Genomic DNA, 15,833 nt, shown 5'->3' with positions numbered 1-15,833 from the left:
CACTGGTGAGTAGAAGGAATATGTTATTGAGTTTGGGTTTAGAAACCTCCAGGGGTCTGATAAGTTGTGGTTAAAAACTGTGTAATTGTCTTTGCAGTGTTAGATGTCATCCCCTTAGTGACAGGAGACCTATCTAAGAGTGGATTTAAAACACAATTAATGTTACATTTATTATTAAAGTGTATCTTGCATATTCCTAATTGATCAAAGGTACATTGAGGATCAATTCTGAAACCTTTCTAGTCTGTAGTTTATTTTTACGTGAAACATATGTGTTCTTGTAGATATATCTAGAGACGTATTTACCTTTGTTAACAAATAATGTATGAGACAATGAATCTTATAAATTCCTCATCCACTAGCAATAATCATTTAAGTCACCACAGGCTAGTTATAAAAAGATGGCATATTGATAAGTGCATTAGAATCAAGAGGACTTGATAAGAGATAACAGTGTTATATTTACAGCAGTCAAGCAAAGGTAGTAATGTATTATCAATAAAAAAGTCAGGCCCCATAAAAGTGCAGTGTAATTCATAGATTAAAGATATTGTCTTGCGGGGTGAGGATCGATCTATTCTTAACTAAATTTTTCTTTTTGTAAAAACTTGATTGCCTTGTATGGATTGTAATAAAATTAATAAAAATAAAAAATAAAAAAAAAAAGAATATTGTCTTGCTTATGGATCTAAAAATATCCTGACATGCTATTATCCATATGTAACTGAAAAGTAAACCATAGTTGTTCTTCTTTCTCTTCAAATTTTCCTACTTTTGGCAGTTTGACACCACAGTTACAGATATTTAAGTTATTAAGGACCTGTCTAGAGCATAACTTGTTACATAGTTGATATATCCAGCCATCTAATCCTATGAGAACTCATGCTTAGAGTTAATGCAAGGGATAGAAGCAGAAAATTTCACATATGGAAATTACTAAAAACTCAGTACAGTTTATAGGTTGAAAGTAGGTCCAACCAAAAATACCTGCTGGTTAAAAAGGTCAAATTACCAATAGTACAAATGTAAGTGTACTATTGGAAATGCGAAGTGGCAAAAGGATAGCTGCTGTATAGGCTTTTAAATGATCAACCCGAAACGCAACAAGCAGAAGACACAGCTTGCCGGTAGCAGCAGCAACAAGCCAGCAGATGATCCAACTGCTTCTCCTTAGCGTGTGTTCCAAACACCATCACCCCCTTCACAACACGAGCTGCGTTATACATCCTGCGAGAAAGAGATTTAATCATGCCCGGGGCCGGAAATAAAGGACAAGTATTGTTTTTACAAAAATTTTTAAGTAAAATTGAAAAAAAAATGCCTATGTAATGATTCCCATGAAAATAATAATCTCTTTAAATTGTATATCCGGTAAACCAAACCCAAGGGTGGGTGAGCGAAGCCCCCTAGTTATTGTTATAAAATCTGTAGCTATTCACTCAGGGCGTAAAAAGTGAGCATTGGTTTTACTTTGTATTTAGACCGCATCAGTCAAGCTGCTTTGATAGTGAATAGCCAGCATTTAGACAATCAGATCCATCCTGTTCTCCATAGTTCGAGGAGTAAAAATGACTTAGGAGAAACCACCAGAATGTCACAGGGCTGTTACAAAGTTTATTGTGAAATATTTACAGCCCTTCACAACAGTGAAGTCGAATTGGCTTTGGTTTGCAGAGAATGATATAACTGCTCGGTAGTTATCTTATGCTTGAAATAAGCCGTCCTTACAACCAGTGATAAGTTAATTTAAAACCACAATAAGTGTAGCACTTTAAAATTTGAGTTACAAAATGGTAATACAATGATCATGATATAATTAAAACTGGATAAAAACTGTTAATTGTATGCATGTTTAGTATTTAAAAGTAAACACTGGCCTTTATGTTAACTTATTTTATTGGTTTGGATGGTAGCCTATGAAGATGCAGTTCAGACACGAAGAAAAGAAACAAAGGAGAAAAAAGTAAAGCGAGGAGTAATGGTGTAGGCCAGCGTTTCTCAACTTTTAAGTATTTGCGACCCAAGTTTTCATAACAGTTTTAATCACAACCCCCCTACGGTTTTTTTTTTTAAAGGAGCCCACTAATACCAATTTGTTCTTTTTTAATTAATGATATATCATAGATACATATTTTATTATACCTACTTAACTGTTATCAACATTTATCTAACTCTATATTTATTTTTCTAGTATCAGAATGTAGTTTAAGTTAATCTGTTTTGGTTTCAATAGATGTATTTTTCATATTTTTGATTGTTGTTTTCTTTTTTTCACATCTTCGCACCCCCCCTTTTTGTTACTTTGTGCCCCCCTAAGGGGGCCCGCCCCACAGTTTGAGAACCACTGGTGTAGGCATTGGTATAAAGTTGTTGACAAGATAACTATATTTGAGCTGTTACAATGAGAAATTTGTTCATTTCAATGATAAACTTCAACTACGAGTTTATTTAACAAAGAACTAATTCAAGCATGGAGTTAACTGTTGGGATAGAATAAGTGAATGTGCTAGTGGTTGGATGGACCATGTTGATAACCTTTGAAAAGCTCTGGGGTGCCATCAAGCAAATGGCTGAACAAAGGAGATGTCACCAGGCATTGGAGTTCGTTGTTTCTGTCGGATGTTGTTGCTGCCAACCTAACACTTGCTGAGATGGACACAACTGTTGGCTTGCTTCTGCTGGGAACAAGCATTTTCCTTATGCTCTATTAGAGAGGAGGAGACAGTGGGCAAGTAATGCTGCAATCGCAAGAAAGTACCAGGCTTGTAACGTTTATGTGTGGCACCATTTACATTACTTTTTTTCTATCAGTTTTTTTGCTGGCTCAGGTATAATAAGGGCATTTTACTTATTTTGTTTCTTTACGCTTTCAGAGAAAGAACTGTTTGGTAAACACTACAATTGTTTTCCTGGACTTAAATCTACTGAATTTATGATTTTGTATGGGATATGAGATGTATAAATGTAAATAATATTTCATGCAGGTAAACAATTGAGTTCTTAAACTCAATGTGTGCGTTTTTGATAATAACTGGCTGAGCCATAAAGGAAAACAGAGGATAACGATTTAGCATGTAGCTAAAGTTTTATCAGATATGGTTTTGTAACATGGTAAAGTTATGTCAATTATTGAGTTAACTGTTTAAAATATTGATTTATCATTTTTGTCATAGAGCATGGGTAGATTCTTAATTAGTTCATTAGATTGTTAAAATATAGTGCTGAGATCAATAGTAAATCTAAAGCATTCTTATTATACTATTGGGAGGGCATGCGCCAACTGTGGTCTACTCCCTCAGTAAAAGCTGTGAGGTGCTACATAAGCAATACAAAAAGAAACAAAATTAGTTTTAATTTTCTTCAACTATAGAGAGATGATGACAGCCCTTGACCCCAGTTACCACCTTCCTTCAAGAGATACATTATCTCCCCACATTATGAACTATTGATAAGAGTATCAATAAGTTTCAGTATCAATAAGCAGTATTGGTATCAATAAAATCCTAATGATACCCATTTCTAGTAGTAGTTATCTCTGGAAGTATTTATGGGAGAAGGGTTACACTCTTACCACTTATTTTATATCTCATATACAGAGTGGTCCAGATCTAATTATGCAGATCCAGCTCGTCTGGATGACTTTGATTTATGCGGGGCCAATTCCAGTTTGGCGCAAAGACGATTCTTCATGTCGTCAGTTCGCACACTTCTCGATGGTCCTTGATTTTTCGGGTGATTTTCTATGTAATAAACTTAGTAAGTTATAGCGTAATGAAAATTGCATAATTAGATCTGGACCACCCTATAGAGTATTTCTGAAATTTCCTCATAAAGGACCAAAGAGCATTTGTGATTACTGTCAGAAACGATAATAATGTGGCTGAATTCTGAAATCAGATTAATGGTACCTTGATAAAAAAAAAATTGTGAGCGTGCTCTCCTTGACTTTCTCATATACTGAGATCGAGGAAAAGGTCATAAGAACCACTTCCAGTTGCACAATATTTCTCAAATATCATATGTCTTTGTTTCTCATCATAACTAATTGTTAATATTGATAGCAATCATTTATCTTTGTTTATAATCAAAGTTTATATTAAATTGATATTTTCACACTTACGGAGGTCAAACAGTGGTGGAATTTTTTCATGATTACATATGCATTACCTAGATAACTTGCAAAACAAATAGAGTTATAGTCACCTAAAACATACAGTAGAAAAAGTGTTAGTGTTATATAAGATTTGTTGGAATGAATTGCTATAGGTAAAACTGCATTAAGCTACATTTAATTACGATAATGATGGTGGAAATAAAAAAAAAATCATAAAATTAAATGTATTACCAAGAACATGATGGATTACATGTTATTGTTAAACTGATATATAAAGTATAAATTAAAATAAAATTAATAATAGTTATTGAAAGAATATGCATTATGTTAATTAAATACAGTTTTCAATATCTTGTATACATTTATATTTCCATGATACAAAAAATTCAGATGGTTGTTTAAATAAAATACTATTTCTGGTTGAGTAATTTTTCTAAAATTCCATGTTTGTTTTTTATCATTAGAAATATCTACGCAAAACTGAAATCATCTATCTCTAATTATAACCATAGTTTTACTTGAAAATTTGTGAAAGTATTCAGTTGAAGTACCACTTCTGGTTGCTGGAAGTGGCCCAAAAGATGATAGGAGTTGTTTTTTTTTTTTTTTGTTTTTTTTTTATTATATATAAAGCAGGTGTACAAAATCTCATTGACCTACTCTAGGTCAAAGCGTTTTCGAGTTAACATGTTTACACACAGACAGACATAATTTCAAAAATAGTATTTTCTGACTCGGGAAGGTCTAAAATGTTTAGACCTCAAGATTTTGATGAATCTTATTTTTTTCATGATTCCTATACTTTCTCTATACTATGTATACGAGAAACTAAAAAAAAAATATGTACATTTCTATCAAACATTAAAATGTCTCTATTTCACAACCTTTGAATGCTAGTGTTATGCTCTGTACATTACTATTACAGTTAACATCAAATAATGTTTTTATGTTTCTTTAATTCAATTTTTTGGCTTCATGTTTTAACGAACCTACCTTTCATGTGAACCTGAAAGTTTGTCATTTACTGTATGTTTTGTAAAAAAGTTAATTTCCATGTTTTTGAATACTAAACTAAAATATAAAATGCTTTTCAGTTAATATGAAGATTATATAATATTGCATGAAATGTATATATTTGTTGCATTTGTATTTTGTTTACAGTTATAGGAATATTACCTTTCTTTTTCTTAATAAAGCAAATGGTCGTGTGAAATTTCGTGTTGAAGGAGAGTTTGAAGCTACTCTTACGGTAATGGGCGATGACCCTGAAATTCCCTGGCGATTACTGAAGTTAGAAATCCTAGTGGAAGACAAGGAAACTGGAGGTAAAATTACTTTTGTGCTCTTTTGGGATGTCCGTAAATATTTAGGTTAGCATGTAGATCCAGTGACTATCGGATATGAAATTTTATGGTTTGGATCAAGGTTTTGTTCTTTCTCCACAGTTATAACTTCAATCTGAGACATGTTTCTATAGTTCTGCTGTTTCATCCCTGTACTTTTTTTTTTTTTTTTTTTAGTCAATTTTCAAGTTGCCCTTCTATTTTTTTTTTTGTAGCAGTGATAATTATACCCTCATACAAAATGACATTAGGAATTTACACTGTTACATATTGACATTTCTAACCTATGCCCAATTAGCATGACATAAAAACACCTTGTGGCCCACTGCCCCATATTTATGCTATTGTGTAATGGAAAACATTTATTCTAAGGCAGTACCTACAAATAAAAAGTGAATTGCTTCAGCCGAGCTCTGAATTACAAATGCAAAACGTTATAGCTATAATTTTAATTTTAAAGTACTTACCTTTACTGTGACAGAAATTTTTAGTATTTATTATCTAGTTACTATAGTTCCATTTTGCCTGCCTTTATTTTGTGTGAGGTCTTGATGTAGCTACAAAAGGAACTACATTTGTGTTGTTCCATTTACAAAATAAGTTGACTCATGTATGTGTTAAACTGATTTTTGTATTTATTTCATTTCAAAGTCTTTTGAAGAACTTGACAGTGACTTGACTGTTTCATTTCATCTTTCAGATGGTCGAGCTCTTGTTCATAGCTTGCAAGTTAACTTTATCCATGAGTTAGTACAATCACGCTTGTTTGCTGATGAAAAACCACTACAGGACATGTACAACTGCCTGCGTATCCTTTGTACTTTCTTAATGAAACAAGTGTTTGAGTCCTATCAATTCTCTTTTATAGTATTAAATTTTAATTTCAATAAATGCATCTCTAGTGTCCCACTCCTTTTTTTTCTTTTAGGTTTGATATCTTAAAAACCTTCCATAGATACCTTTTAAAGTATGAAAAATTACTGTTGCTGTTAATGTGGTTTCAGTTTCTTTAAAAACATAATACTTGAACAATAAAAAAAAATGTATAATTTAATATGGTTAAAATTCTTTGCTGTTCTTTCTCTTCATTTGGAAATAAAAGAAAAAAATGTGATGCTGATGAATATTTTTCTTGTGCATTTGACCGATTCAATAATTTATGTTCACAGTGGTTACTATACCCTAGCATAAACAATGTGCTGCAGCATGTTAGTTAGAGAATTGATGTTTATAACTATCTTATTATACCAATGGTACCATTGTGATTGAAAGCAATACTGATGGTTCTAACTTATATTTGTTCAACAGAACAGGACACTATATCACAAATCTTGATGTTTTATTATAGATAGACTTGTTGTTATGTTTACTTATGATTGAATGGCTTGGGTCCAGTACCTACTGGAAGTTTGTTGGTTAAAGTACCATCAGTGGATAAATAACTATTGTTAATGGTGAACCTAGTATATCTGATATCAAGAATCTTGTGGAATGGAGCTTTGGAGAGAGAGAAATCTATACATCACTTTCAACAAGCTTAGGGGTTGATTTGTAGGAAGCAGGACTTAGGCCAAACTCCTTTTTCATTAATTAGATTGTTGTAGCAAAAACAGTTTTAAGATTTGTGCTGTTGTTCATACCAATTATTAAATGTAACATTAGTATATAATTTATTGTAGGCATAAAGAATCGGTAAAATTGGATTTTGCTAAGATACAGATATATTATCCTTTTTTTTTTTTTTAACATATGCTAGTAATATTAAAGATGATAATCAACTTGATTTTATTGTTTTGTCTCTCATATTTATAGTAAGCTTTTAGTACTAGGGTGTTGTACTGTGTTAGCCGTTATGAATGTAGTGAGAAGTCAAGCAAAATGACTTATTTATTGGACAATTAAAAAGATTACAATATGCAAGCTTTCGAGGCAACTCAGGCCCCCTTCTTCAGGCAAGATGTAACTTTTAAAAGCATAACAGCAATTACATAGCAGTTTTATATGTTTAGTTTCATGAATATAGGTTGATTCTAGTAAATGATAACATAAATAACAATCTAGTCACTGGCTATAAAAGAAGTATATACCAAGGGAGTAAATAAATGACATTCTTTGAAAAGTAAAGAAATAAATGTGGGCTTATCTGTCTCTTTTGATGTTTTGAGTTATTGATAACAACATGATAATATAAATTGTGCGTAAAAGGTTTGTATGCTGAAGGTTTTAATTAAATGTATTCTGTATTATGATATACGATGGTAGAATCTATCTAGCAATTTGAAATGCATCTCTGTATTAAATTGCTTGCTTATTTAAACCATTTTTAGATGTAGAAATCCTTAAGAAATGTGTGCCATGGGGTACACACTTATTATTTTCAAGTAATATTGTAGTTGAGGAAGTCATTGAGCCAACTTATAACTGCTCTTAACAGTTGATGAATACAGTTAACTCACTGATTGAATATTTGTGTTGCTATCAATAAATGTACAAATGCCACCAAGAAAAGAGTAGCATGCAGCTTTTATTTGTGGCCCTTGTGTGATAATGTGCACATGACACAAGACTTTGTTAGGGTGCCGTCATGAGAAACACAGCCACAGCATTTTAATGTTTATTGGTCAGGCTAAATTAATTAATTTCATTAATTAATTAATTAAACCCATATGCAGAGTACATCAAGTGATGGACAAGACACTGTTAAAAAGCTAATAGAAGAGTTACTAATTCTCACTCATGAATTTAAATACTTTTTCAAACACAGTCAAACTGGTCTACACTAGTCACCAAAATCCTTGCAGGATCTTCAATTCTGTTTCATATTTGACTTTACCAATGACTTAAAAAATCTGAAAGGAACAATGCTTGGAAATTATACACTAGGGATTGTGTTTCCGAGGTAAAACTGCATTTGAGAGAGAAGCAAGTAAGAACAAAAAACACAGTGCTGCTCTTTTCCCAATGACAAAAGCTCAACAGGGAAATATGCACTCTTAAAATAGATCAACAAACTTTCATTACATGACTTTTCCAACAATTAACAGTCGTAGTGTTCATTTACTAACCATAGCAAGTTGGAGGCAGTTAGTGATATGCTTCCATGAATCCAGTCACATAATGTGACATGCCCAGTGACTCATTCCAACTAGTCTACAACTTGCTCTGATTTGCCTTTAGTCATAAATGGCTTGTGTGCAAGAGAGCTTACAAATGAATGATCATCTGGATATACAATGCATATAATGCAAAGATGAGGAATAAGGAACATGCCTGTTTTGGACATCATAAACCGAAGAGAAGCTTGTCTGTCTTACATCTTGTATTTTATATACCGATTTAAAATAAGGGCCAAGATTAGAGCTGAATTTACCATAGCTGTCAGCCCTTTGTGTAGTGCCAGCTGCATCAGGCAGCATGCTGTTAGTGGTCACAAAAATGGAGAGGTAAGCACAACTTTTCAGGAAGGTTGGCAGTAAATTAGACATGCCCAGTAATTGTCAGTTGTTTAAATTGATATGGTCAAGTGACAAGATTAGCAACTGTAGTCTGCAAGGTTGACATGACCCACAAATATAAGACCCCTAATGTGTGCCGCAGTGGTTTCACAGTTTTTGAGACTCGAAAAGATTTTACTGTAACAAATTTTCTGTCCACCTTCATGACATCTCAGAAAAATAGTATATGGAATTAACTGGCTGTGCAGTAGCACGATTGATGAAAGAGAGGTTTCCCATTGTTTATATTGCAAATTGCATTCAATGTGGAACAGATTATCTCTTACTAGATCATTTTCAGCATATTGCTTTTTATTTGAAATAACATATTCATATGTACAAAGAGCTGTTCCTTGTCACGCATGTACTGTTTGTAAAAGTATTAACTGTCTTCCAGTCTTTCAGATATTGAAATGGCAGCAGCATAATGACTTAATTGTTTAAAAGAACATATGACAGATATTAGAATATACAGTAGTTAAAAAGAAAACTACCATTTTAAAGTATTATTTTTAATAATGGGAAAACTGTTTTTATTTCGTGGTAATGCCCATATTATGTAACCAACTGTCTTTTTAACCAACTGTTTTATAATACTAGGCGCGACCGACTTTTAAGTTGACCATTTCTTAAGGCAATTCAATATGTAGATCAATTTGAAATTTTATACAAACTCATTAATTTGGTTATATTGCATTTGAGCGGTATTACTTTAATACTCGTAGTTTCTGTTATTTTTGTGATGAAATTTAAACTTTTTTTCTATATTGAGGTCGCCCTTTTGAACCCCCCTGATAATTACTACGCGGTGAGGCATTTGTACTCCATCAACATTAATTATTTCTAGAGACATAATTTTGTCTATTTTTCCAGCGCATCGCGCATAAAAGCAAGGGAATGATGGGAGCACCAGAACTCTGCTCACATCATGTCGCTTCGTACCGCAAGCTGCAAGTAGTAAGTCTGTGATAAGCAGAATACCGCAACACTTTCCACTCACGGGACGGAAGGACAATCCCGACCGCTTTTATATAGTAAGAAAGAAGAACAAGATATCGCACAGTCTGGAGTAGAAAATCATCTTTTACCTGGAAAAACGAAACTACAAATCTCATCGTGCATTGCAAAATGGACGGGGCGTGTGAGACTCCGTGTCTGCGTAGCACTCACGGGACGGAAGGACAATCCCGACCGCTTTTATATAGAAGGATACATTAACTGATTTTCATGCAGCCATCTGCATATAGATTAAGGAGTGTTTTTATGGGTAAAATTTGGTCTGTTATTTCATTTGTTTCTTACTGTTTTAAATGTTTATTTTCCATCATGCCATTTTTGCTTGTGACATGACTTCTTAACTAAAGTGCCACCAGATTCATTTTGCATGTCCCTTCAGTTGGAAGTGCTACACTCTCAGACTCAAATGCTAATTCGTGAGCGATGGGGAGACCTGGTTCAGGTTGAGCGGTACATACCTGGAAAGTGCCTCACTCTCTCAGTTTGGAAGTAAGTTTATGATTGATAGTAAAGCACCAATTTAGTTTTGCTACCTGCTTTGCAGTACTTATCAGTCATTGCGAACATGAAGTGATTGAGAGATGGACAGTATTATTCAAAACTACAAATTACCACCACAAAATAGTACACCTTTTGAATGTAGAAAAAAGTCAGAAGCAGATATTTAATTCAAATTGATAATTTTATCAGCCATAGAACTATTCTTTATTTTTTACATAATGAAACATGCAGCCAAATCATAACTATTCTGAGCCACTGCAATTTTACCCTCTGTTGTTAATGATAATGATTTGTATATGAGAGGTGTTTTTATATATATATATATATATATATATATATATATATATATATATATATATATATATATATATATATATATAAATAAATAAACTGTAAGCCATCATTATATCAAATGTTAGACATTGACAGTGAGTACTCATTGATTCCTCATAAACAAATAAACCCTTGTTAAATTGGGTCATTTCTCAGATAGATTAAGGATTTTTAGGAATTTGACTGGAAGCTGTTAGGATAAATCTTACAAGTAACTTATTTTCTCATTCTGAACAAGTTCCTTGAGCAACATTTGCTAAAATGATCAAGGCACATACCTCTGTAAAACAATTGTGGTGTTATGCTGGCTTAATTGTTTCAGATGAAGTTATTTCTAACAGGTTTTTCTGAAATATGAATGTTTATTTGTATTGTTTGTAAAGGAAAGTCTGGTGAATCTGTAGACCTGCTAAATAACAATTAATTGAGACTGATTAATATTAATTTTGCTTTATTTCATTTGTTGTTAGTGCTATATATAATCATAAATACCCTAAACTACCTAGATGCATGAAAGTCAATATTCTATGTTTTAATTAACTTGAAAATATGTCAGCCAACTTAAATCAGTAACTTTTACACAATTGTAATTTTACATCTGATTTGATAATCCATTCCTAATTAATTTTGAAACAAGACAAAACTGAGCTCCATTTTTCCTTTTGTTAATTTTAGCCAGCAAGTTCTAGGGAGAAGAACTGGGATTGCCTCTGTCCACAAAGTCAACATCAAAATTGATGAGAGTGATGCCTCCAAGCCCTTGCAGGTTTCCCATGAGCCTCCACTGCCCTCTTCTGACTTCAGGCTAATGGAACGTGCCATGAAGGTGAAATGGGACATTTTGGTGGGGGTGCTTTTTTCTTTTGTACTACATTGCTATCACATTTGTTATTTGAAACTTTTGACTGTTAATTTTTGTTAATGGAAAACAAATAAATTTGGTAACAAAAAACGCAAAAATATATAACTGACATCACATATCAATCCTATGTATGTTCTCCTGTCATTTATTTTGTTGAATATCTAATATCTTATTTAACAAACTGTGTAAAGAATAACAGAATAACTTGAAAAGGCAATGTAAAATTATTAAAAGGGCTTTCTTAACACCCTTTAACACTGTCAAGTGTATAATAAAAAAGAAAAAACAGCATGACATCTGCTGATTTTGAATGAAAGGGGATCATACAAGTCAAAGTTTGAGTGGATTTGGAAAAGACTTTTGCTGTGGTAAGTATCCTCATGATGCCCCTCATTAGAGTGATAACAATATGTCAACACAAATTGATTGATGATTTCAGTTTCTGAAAGTCTTTGTTACATAGCTGCATATGAGTGAATCGTCATGTGTAATTAATAAAAAAAGTCTTGCTTTTCTTGATTCTTTACTTTTTAAATTTTTATCTTGTTGTTCATACTCATTCCTCTTTTCTCCCTTTTGGACCTTGAGGTTAGCATGATTATAGCATCTCTAAATGGTCATAATATAAAAAAGATTTAGTTGTGTAAGTGAGTCACTAAAATTTTGTTTGCTTAAAAATGTCATGTTTATTCATGTCAGATGTTCTTATATTTCAGATTGACCATTTATCTGTAGAAAAGTTGCTTATCGACAGTGTGCATGCTCGTTCCCATCAAAAACTGCAGGAACTAAAAGCCATTCTCAAAAACCATAATCCTAATGATAACTGTAAGTTAATCTTCATTTATTTGAATGTTGTTTTTAATATTGTCAGTGATTTATTTATTTTTCTGAATTTTTTTAACACAAACAAAACAATTTTCATATCTTCTGCAATTTCAATACTTGCATTACAGCTTTTATTGAAACTGCACTTCCTACACTGGTTGTTCCTGTTCTTGAGCCCTGTGGGCGTTCAGAGTGCCTTCACATATTTGTTGATCTTCATTGTGGAATGTTCCAGCCAATGTTTTATGGCATTGGTAAGTACTGCTATACGTTTTCTTTGCCGAATTATGAAATATAGTGCAGTTTATTTTCCAGTCAACTAGCTATAGTCTTTCTCTATAACCCCAAAAATCCAATATGACAGAGTGGTTTAGCGTTGTCTAATTTTCTAATGCAAACTTTCTTTATCAACCTTGTATTCTTCCAGAACAGTCCACCTTAGATGATATTGAGAAGGCCATTAATGATGATATGAAAAGAATAATTTCCTGGCTCCAGCAACTCAAGTGAGTCTATTAATTTGCATTTCAGATACAAGCATTGCGTTGCATATTGATAAAAATAAGAATCACTGCTTTGCTGCTGACATACTTTGTAATATTTCATTAAATAACTCATGTATATGTTCACATTTATTTAGTCCTACAAGAATCTGTTCTGAATCAAATACTTCTTGCAGCATTCTCGAGACATTAAATCTATTTTTTATATATATCAGTTCACAATCCACAAGGCCATAATACTCCCATACTTTATTTGGGAGGGAATATTTTCTAGGCTTACTTTCATGGATTTATTGAACAAAGGTTACATTGTTTTGACATGCAATAGCTATAGTGTATCGAAAGCCTATCTCATTTCTACATAGTTACTCCTTATCAACCTACTTCCTGTTATAAGTGTCATTGTAGCAACATTAACTGCAAAAATGAATGCTCTGAATTCATACCCTCCTAATGCTTTCAGGTTTTGGCTTGGTGAACAACGTTGCAGACAATCAGTAAAACACCTTCCAACAGTTTGTAGCAACTCCTTGTATCTTGCGAACATGTCATCTCATCCAGTGGGAAATCTTTCTAAACAGAAGCTCTTTATCAAACTAACTCGTCTCCCTCAGTATTACATTGTAAGTTTAAATTCTTGATGGTCACTCCTTTGCAGCCTTATAGTTTGTTTATAGAACTGTCTTGTGTTTTCAGTTGAACAGTAATAGTAGTGCAAATTTTTATAGTGTATGTTATTTAACTTATGTTATTTGTATGTGATTTTGTGTTACGTAATCAGCTGCTTGAATGCTGCCAAGTAAATTCCTGTACATTAAATACTGGTGAATGAAAGTGATTCTGATTTAAAGATAATTTTTAGATTTAAGTGTAAAAAGATAGCCTAATACATTTCATTTTGAAAGACAAGATCAAGTACTACATGCTTCTCTCTTGTGCATAGTTAAAAATGCCTAAAAGGGTATATTTAGTCTTGGAGGTTTTCATTGTAACTATTCTTTAAACGCTTTTATAATACAACTTTAAGTATCAAGCTACATCCTGTTTTTCCACGTATACACTAAACTGTGATTTGAGGTGAAAAGACTAAAATGATGAAAAAGAATAAAATGTCATTGTTACATTTTGATATTTCTGTGCATGTTATTTCACATTTTTTTCTGTGTATTCATCCATTTTGTGGTAGCGTAAGTATAGGTGTAAAGAAACATCAAATAAAGTACTATAATACTTGCTATTTCATTACATATTGTATAATCTGTGTGCAAAGACTATATTAAGCCATAAATTGAAATTATCCAGCTTTTACTTCTCATTTTGGTAAATTTCCTTAATGTCTCTGAAATATGTTTCTGGGCATTTTTTTATATGTAGGAACGTTTGAAGTCTTAACTGCTCTTCTAGTCCTTTGTTGTATTTTGTGACCTTGCCCACCCAAGCCAATTTGATACCACTAAAATGTTTTGTGAGTGAAGTCGTATGCTTTGAATAAATTACAGTCTGTTCCTTAATGCAAGTTTGCACCTTGCCATCAACTTTATAGAGGTTTATGTTTGTATCGTTTGTCCATAACAGTTGACTGTAATGTGTCCTTATTGGTGTTAAAACATTCTGTGCCAAAGTGTTTTTCAAGTTTTTATTCCAGTAAATGACTAAGTAGAATTCTCTGGTTAGATAATGGGGATGCTAAGACATAAGAAGATTGTGTTAGTGGAGTCCTTATATAGAAAAGGTAACTGAGGAGATGCCATAAACAATGACAGAAAGTAAAGGTGCAAGGCACCAAGGTGATCCATAAAGAAGCAAAACAAAGTGTTGGAAAGACATCATAAAATTATGGTAGGCAGGAGTGAGCTTTTGAATGGGGAAGGAAAGAAGAATATGCTTGTTATCACTATGTACTGTAGACAGCAAAATAAGGATAGCACGTAGTAGATGTCAAATGCTTGAAAAAAAAAGGCAGTGTCTAATTGATAGTAATAGAATTAAAGATACCTAGAAAGGTACATGGAGAACTTGTTGAATAAATGAAATAGATCAGTGAATTGAATTATGATCTTTGCTTTGTGAAAGTAGTGTGGAGTTAACTAGAATGGCTTTCTAAATATTGTAGACAGCAGAATGTTCTGGAGCCTGACTAGCTGACAGACCTAAGTGAAGATAGGATTATTGAACTTTGGAAATAAAGTTAGTTCATTCCAGTTTGTCAGTGTTGTTCCAGTGATGTTGATTGATCAGGAGGTGTGAATGTGGTAAGAACAGCAGATGGGGATAGTTAAAGAGTTGAGATAAAATTGGTGTTTCACCAGAGGTCTGTTTGCTTTATTGACACTGATGGAGATGGTAAATAGAGAAGTGGTTGAAGGGCTAACATGCAATTTCTTGTACATGTATGATCTTTATTGATAATGAAAATCAAACAAGATTTTAAGGAGAAGATACTGAAATGGAAAGCTAGTTTGGAAGTGGCAGGCCTTAAATCAACTGCAGGAAAAAGCAAAGTAGTGGTTAGGGGCAAAGGGATAGGAAACCTGGAAAAGATGGGCACATGGTTATGTGATGTGTTTGGTAGAGAAATTCGGTCCAACGCATGGGTTGTTTGAAGTAGGCGCATAAAAGATGTAGTTAGCAAGTGGTGAGCGCAACCTTTGTAGAAACTATACAATGTCTTATGGGATGTTGATGCAGATCTCAGACTTGACATACCCTGTAATATACAGTTCTGATAATTTAAGTAGAAATTTAGGAGTCATAAGAGAATCATCAGAATTCTTTAAGTGAACTTTTAATAATCTGTTTCTTTTCTTTTCAATACTCGGTGTGTACTACTCAGAAATG

The 15,833-nt window shown here is 33.0% G+C and overlaps 1 protein-coding gene across 2 annotated transcripts in view; it reads left to right on the top strand.

Moving 5' to 3' along the window:
• med14 (mediator complex subunit 14) overlaps positions 1 to 15,833 on the top strand; it is a 106,161-nt gene that overhangs the window by 32,456 nt on the left and 57,872 nt on the right. For both annotated transcript variants that reach the window (XM_039745104.1, XM_039745105.1), the window contains exons 6-13: positions 5,311 to 5,439; positions 6,158 to 6,265; positions 10,325 to 10,457; positions 11,478 to 11,628; positions 12,381 to 12,492; positions 12,621 to 12,746; positions 12,920 to 12,998; positions 13,459 to 13,618. In XM_039745104.1, the coding sequence (XP_039601038.1) occupies positions 5,311 to 5,439; positions 6,158 to 6,265; positions 10,325 to 10,457; positions 11,478 to 11,628; positions 12,381 to 12,492; positions 12,621 to 12,746; positions 12,920 to 12,998; positions 13,459 to 13,618 (998 nt within the window). The remainder of the gene's footprint in view (positions 1 to 5,310; positions 5,440 to 6,157; positions 6,266 to 10,324; positions 10,458 to 11,477; positions 11,629 to 12,380; positions 12,493 to 12,620; positions 12,747 to 12,919; positions 12,999 to 13,458; positions 13,619 to 15,833) is intronic.

This window comes from Polypterus senegalus, chromosome 2, assembly GCF_016835505.1.
Source record: "Polypterus senegalus isolate Bchr_013 chromosome 2, ASM1683550v1, whole genome shotgun sequence".
Classification (NCBI taxonomy): Eukaryota; Metazoa; Chordata; class Cladistia; order Polypteriformes; family Polypteridae; genus Polypterus; species Polypterus senegalus.
This window is presented reverse-complemented; position numbering and strand designations above follow the sequence as displayed.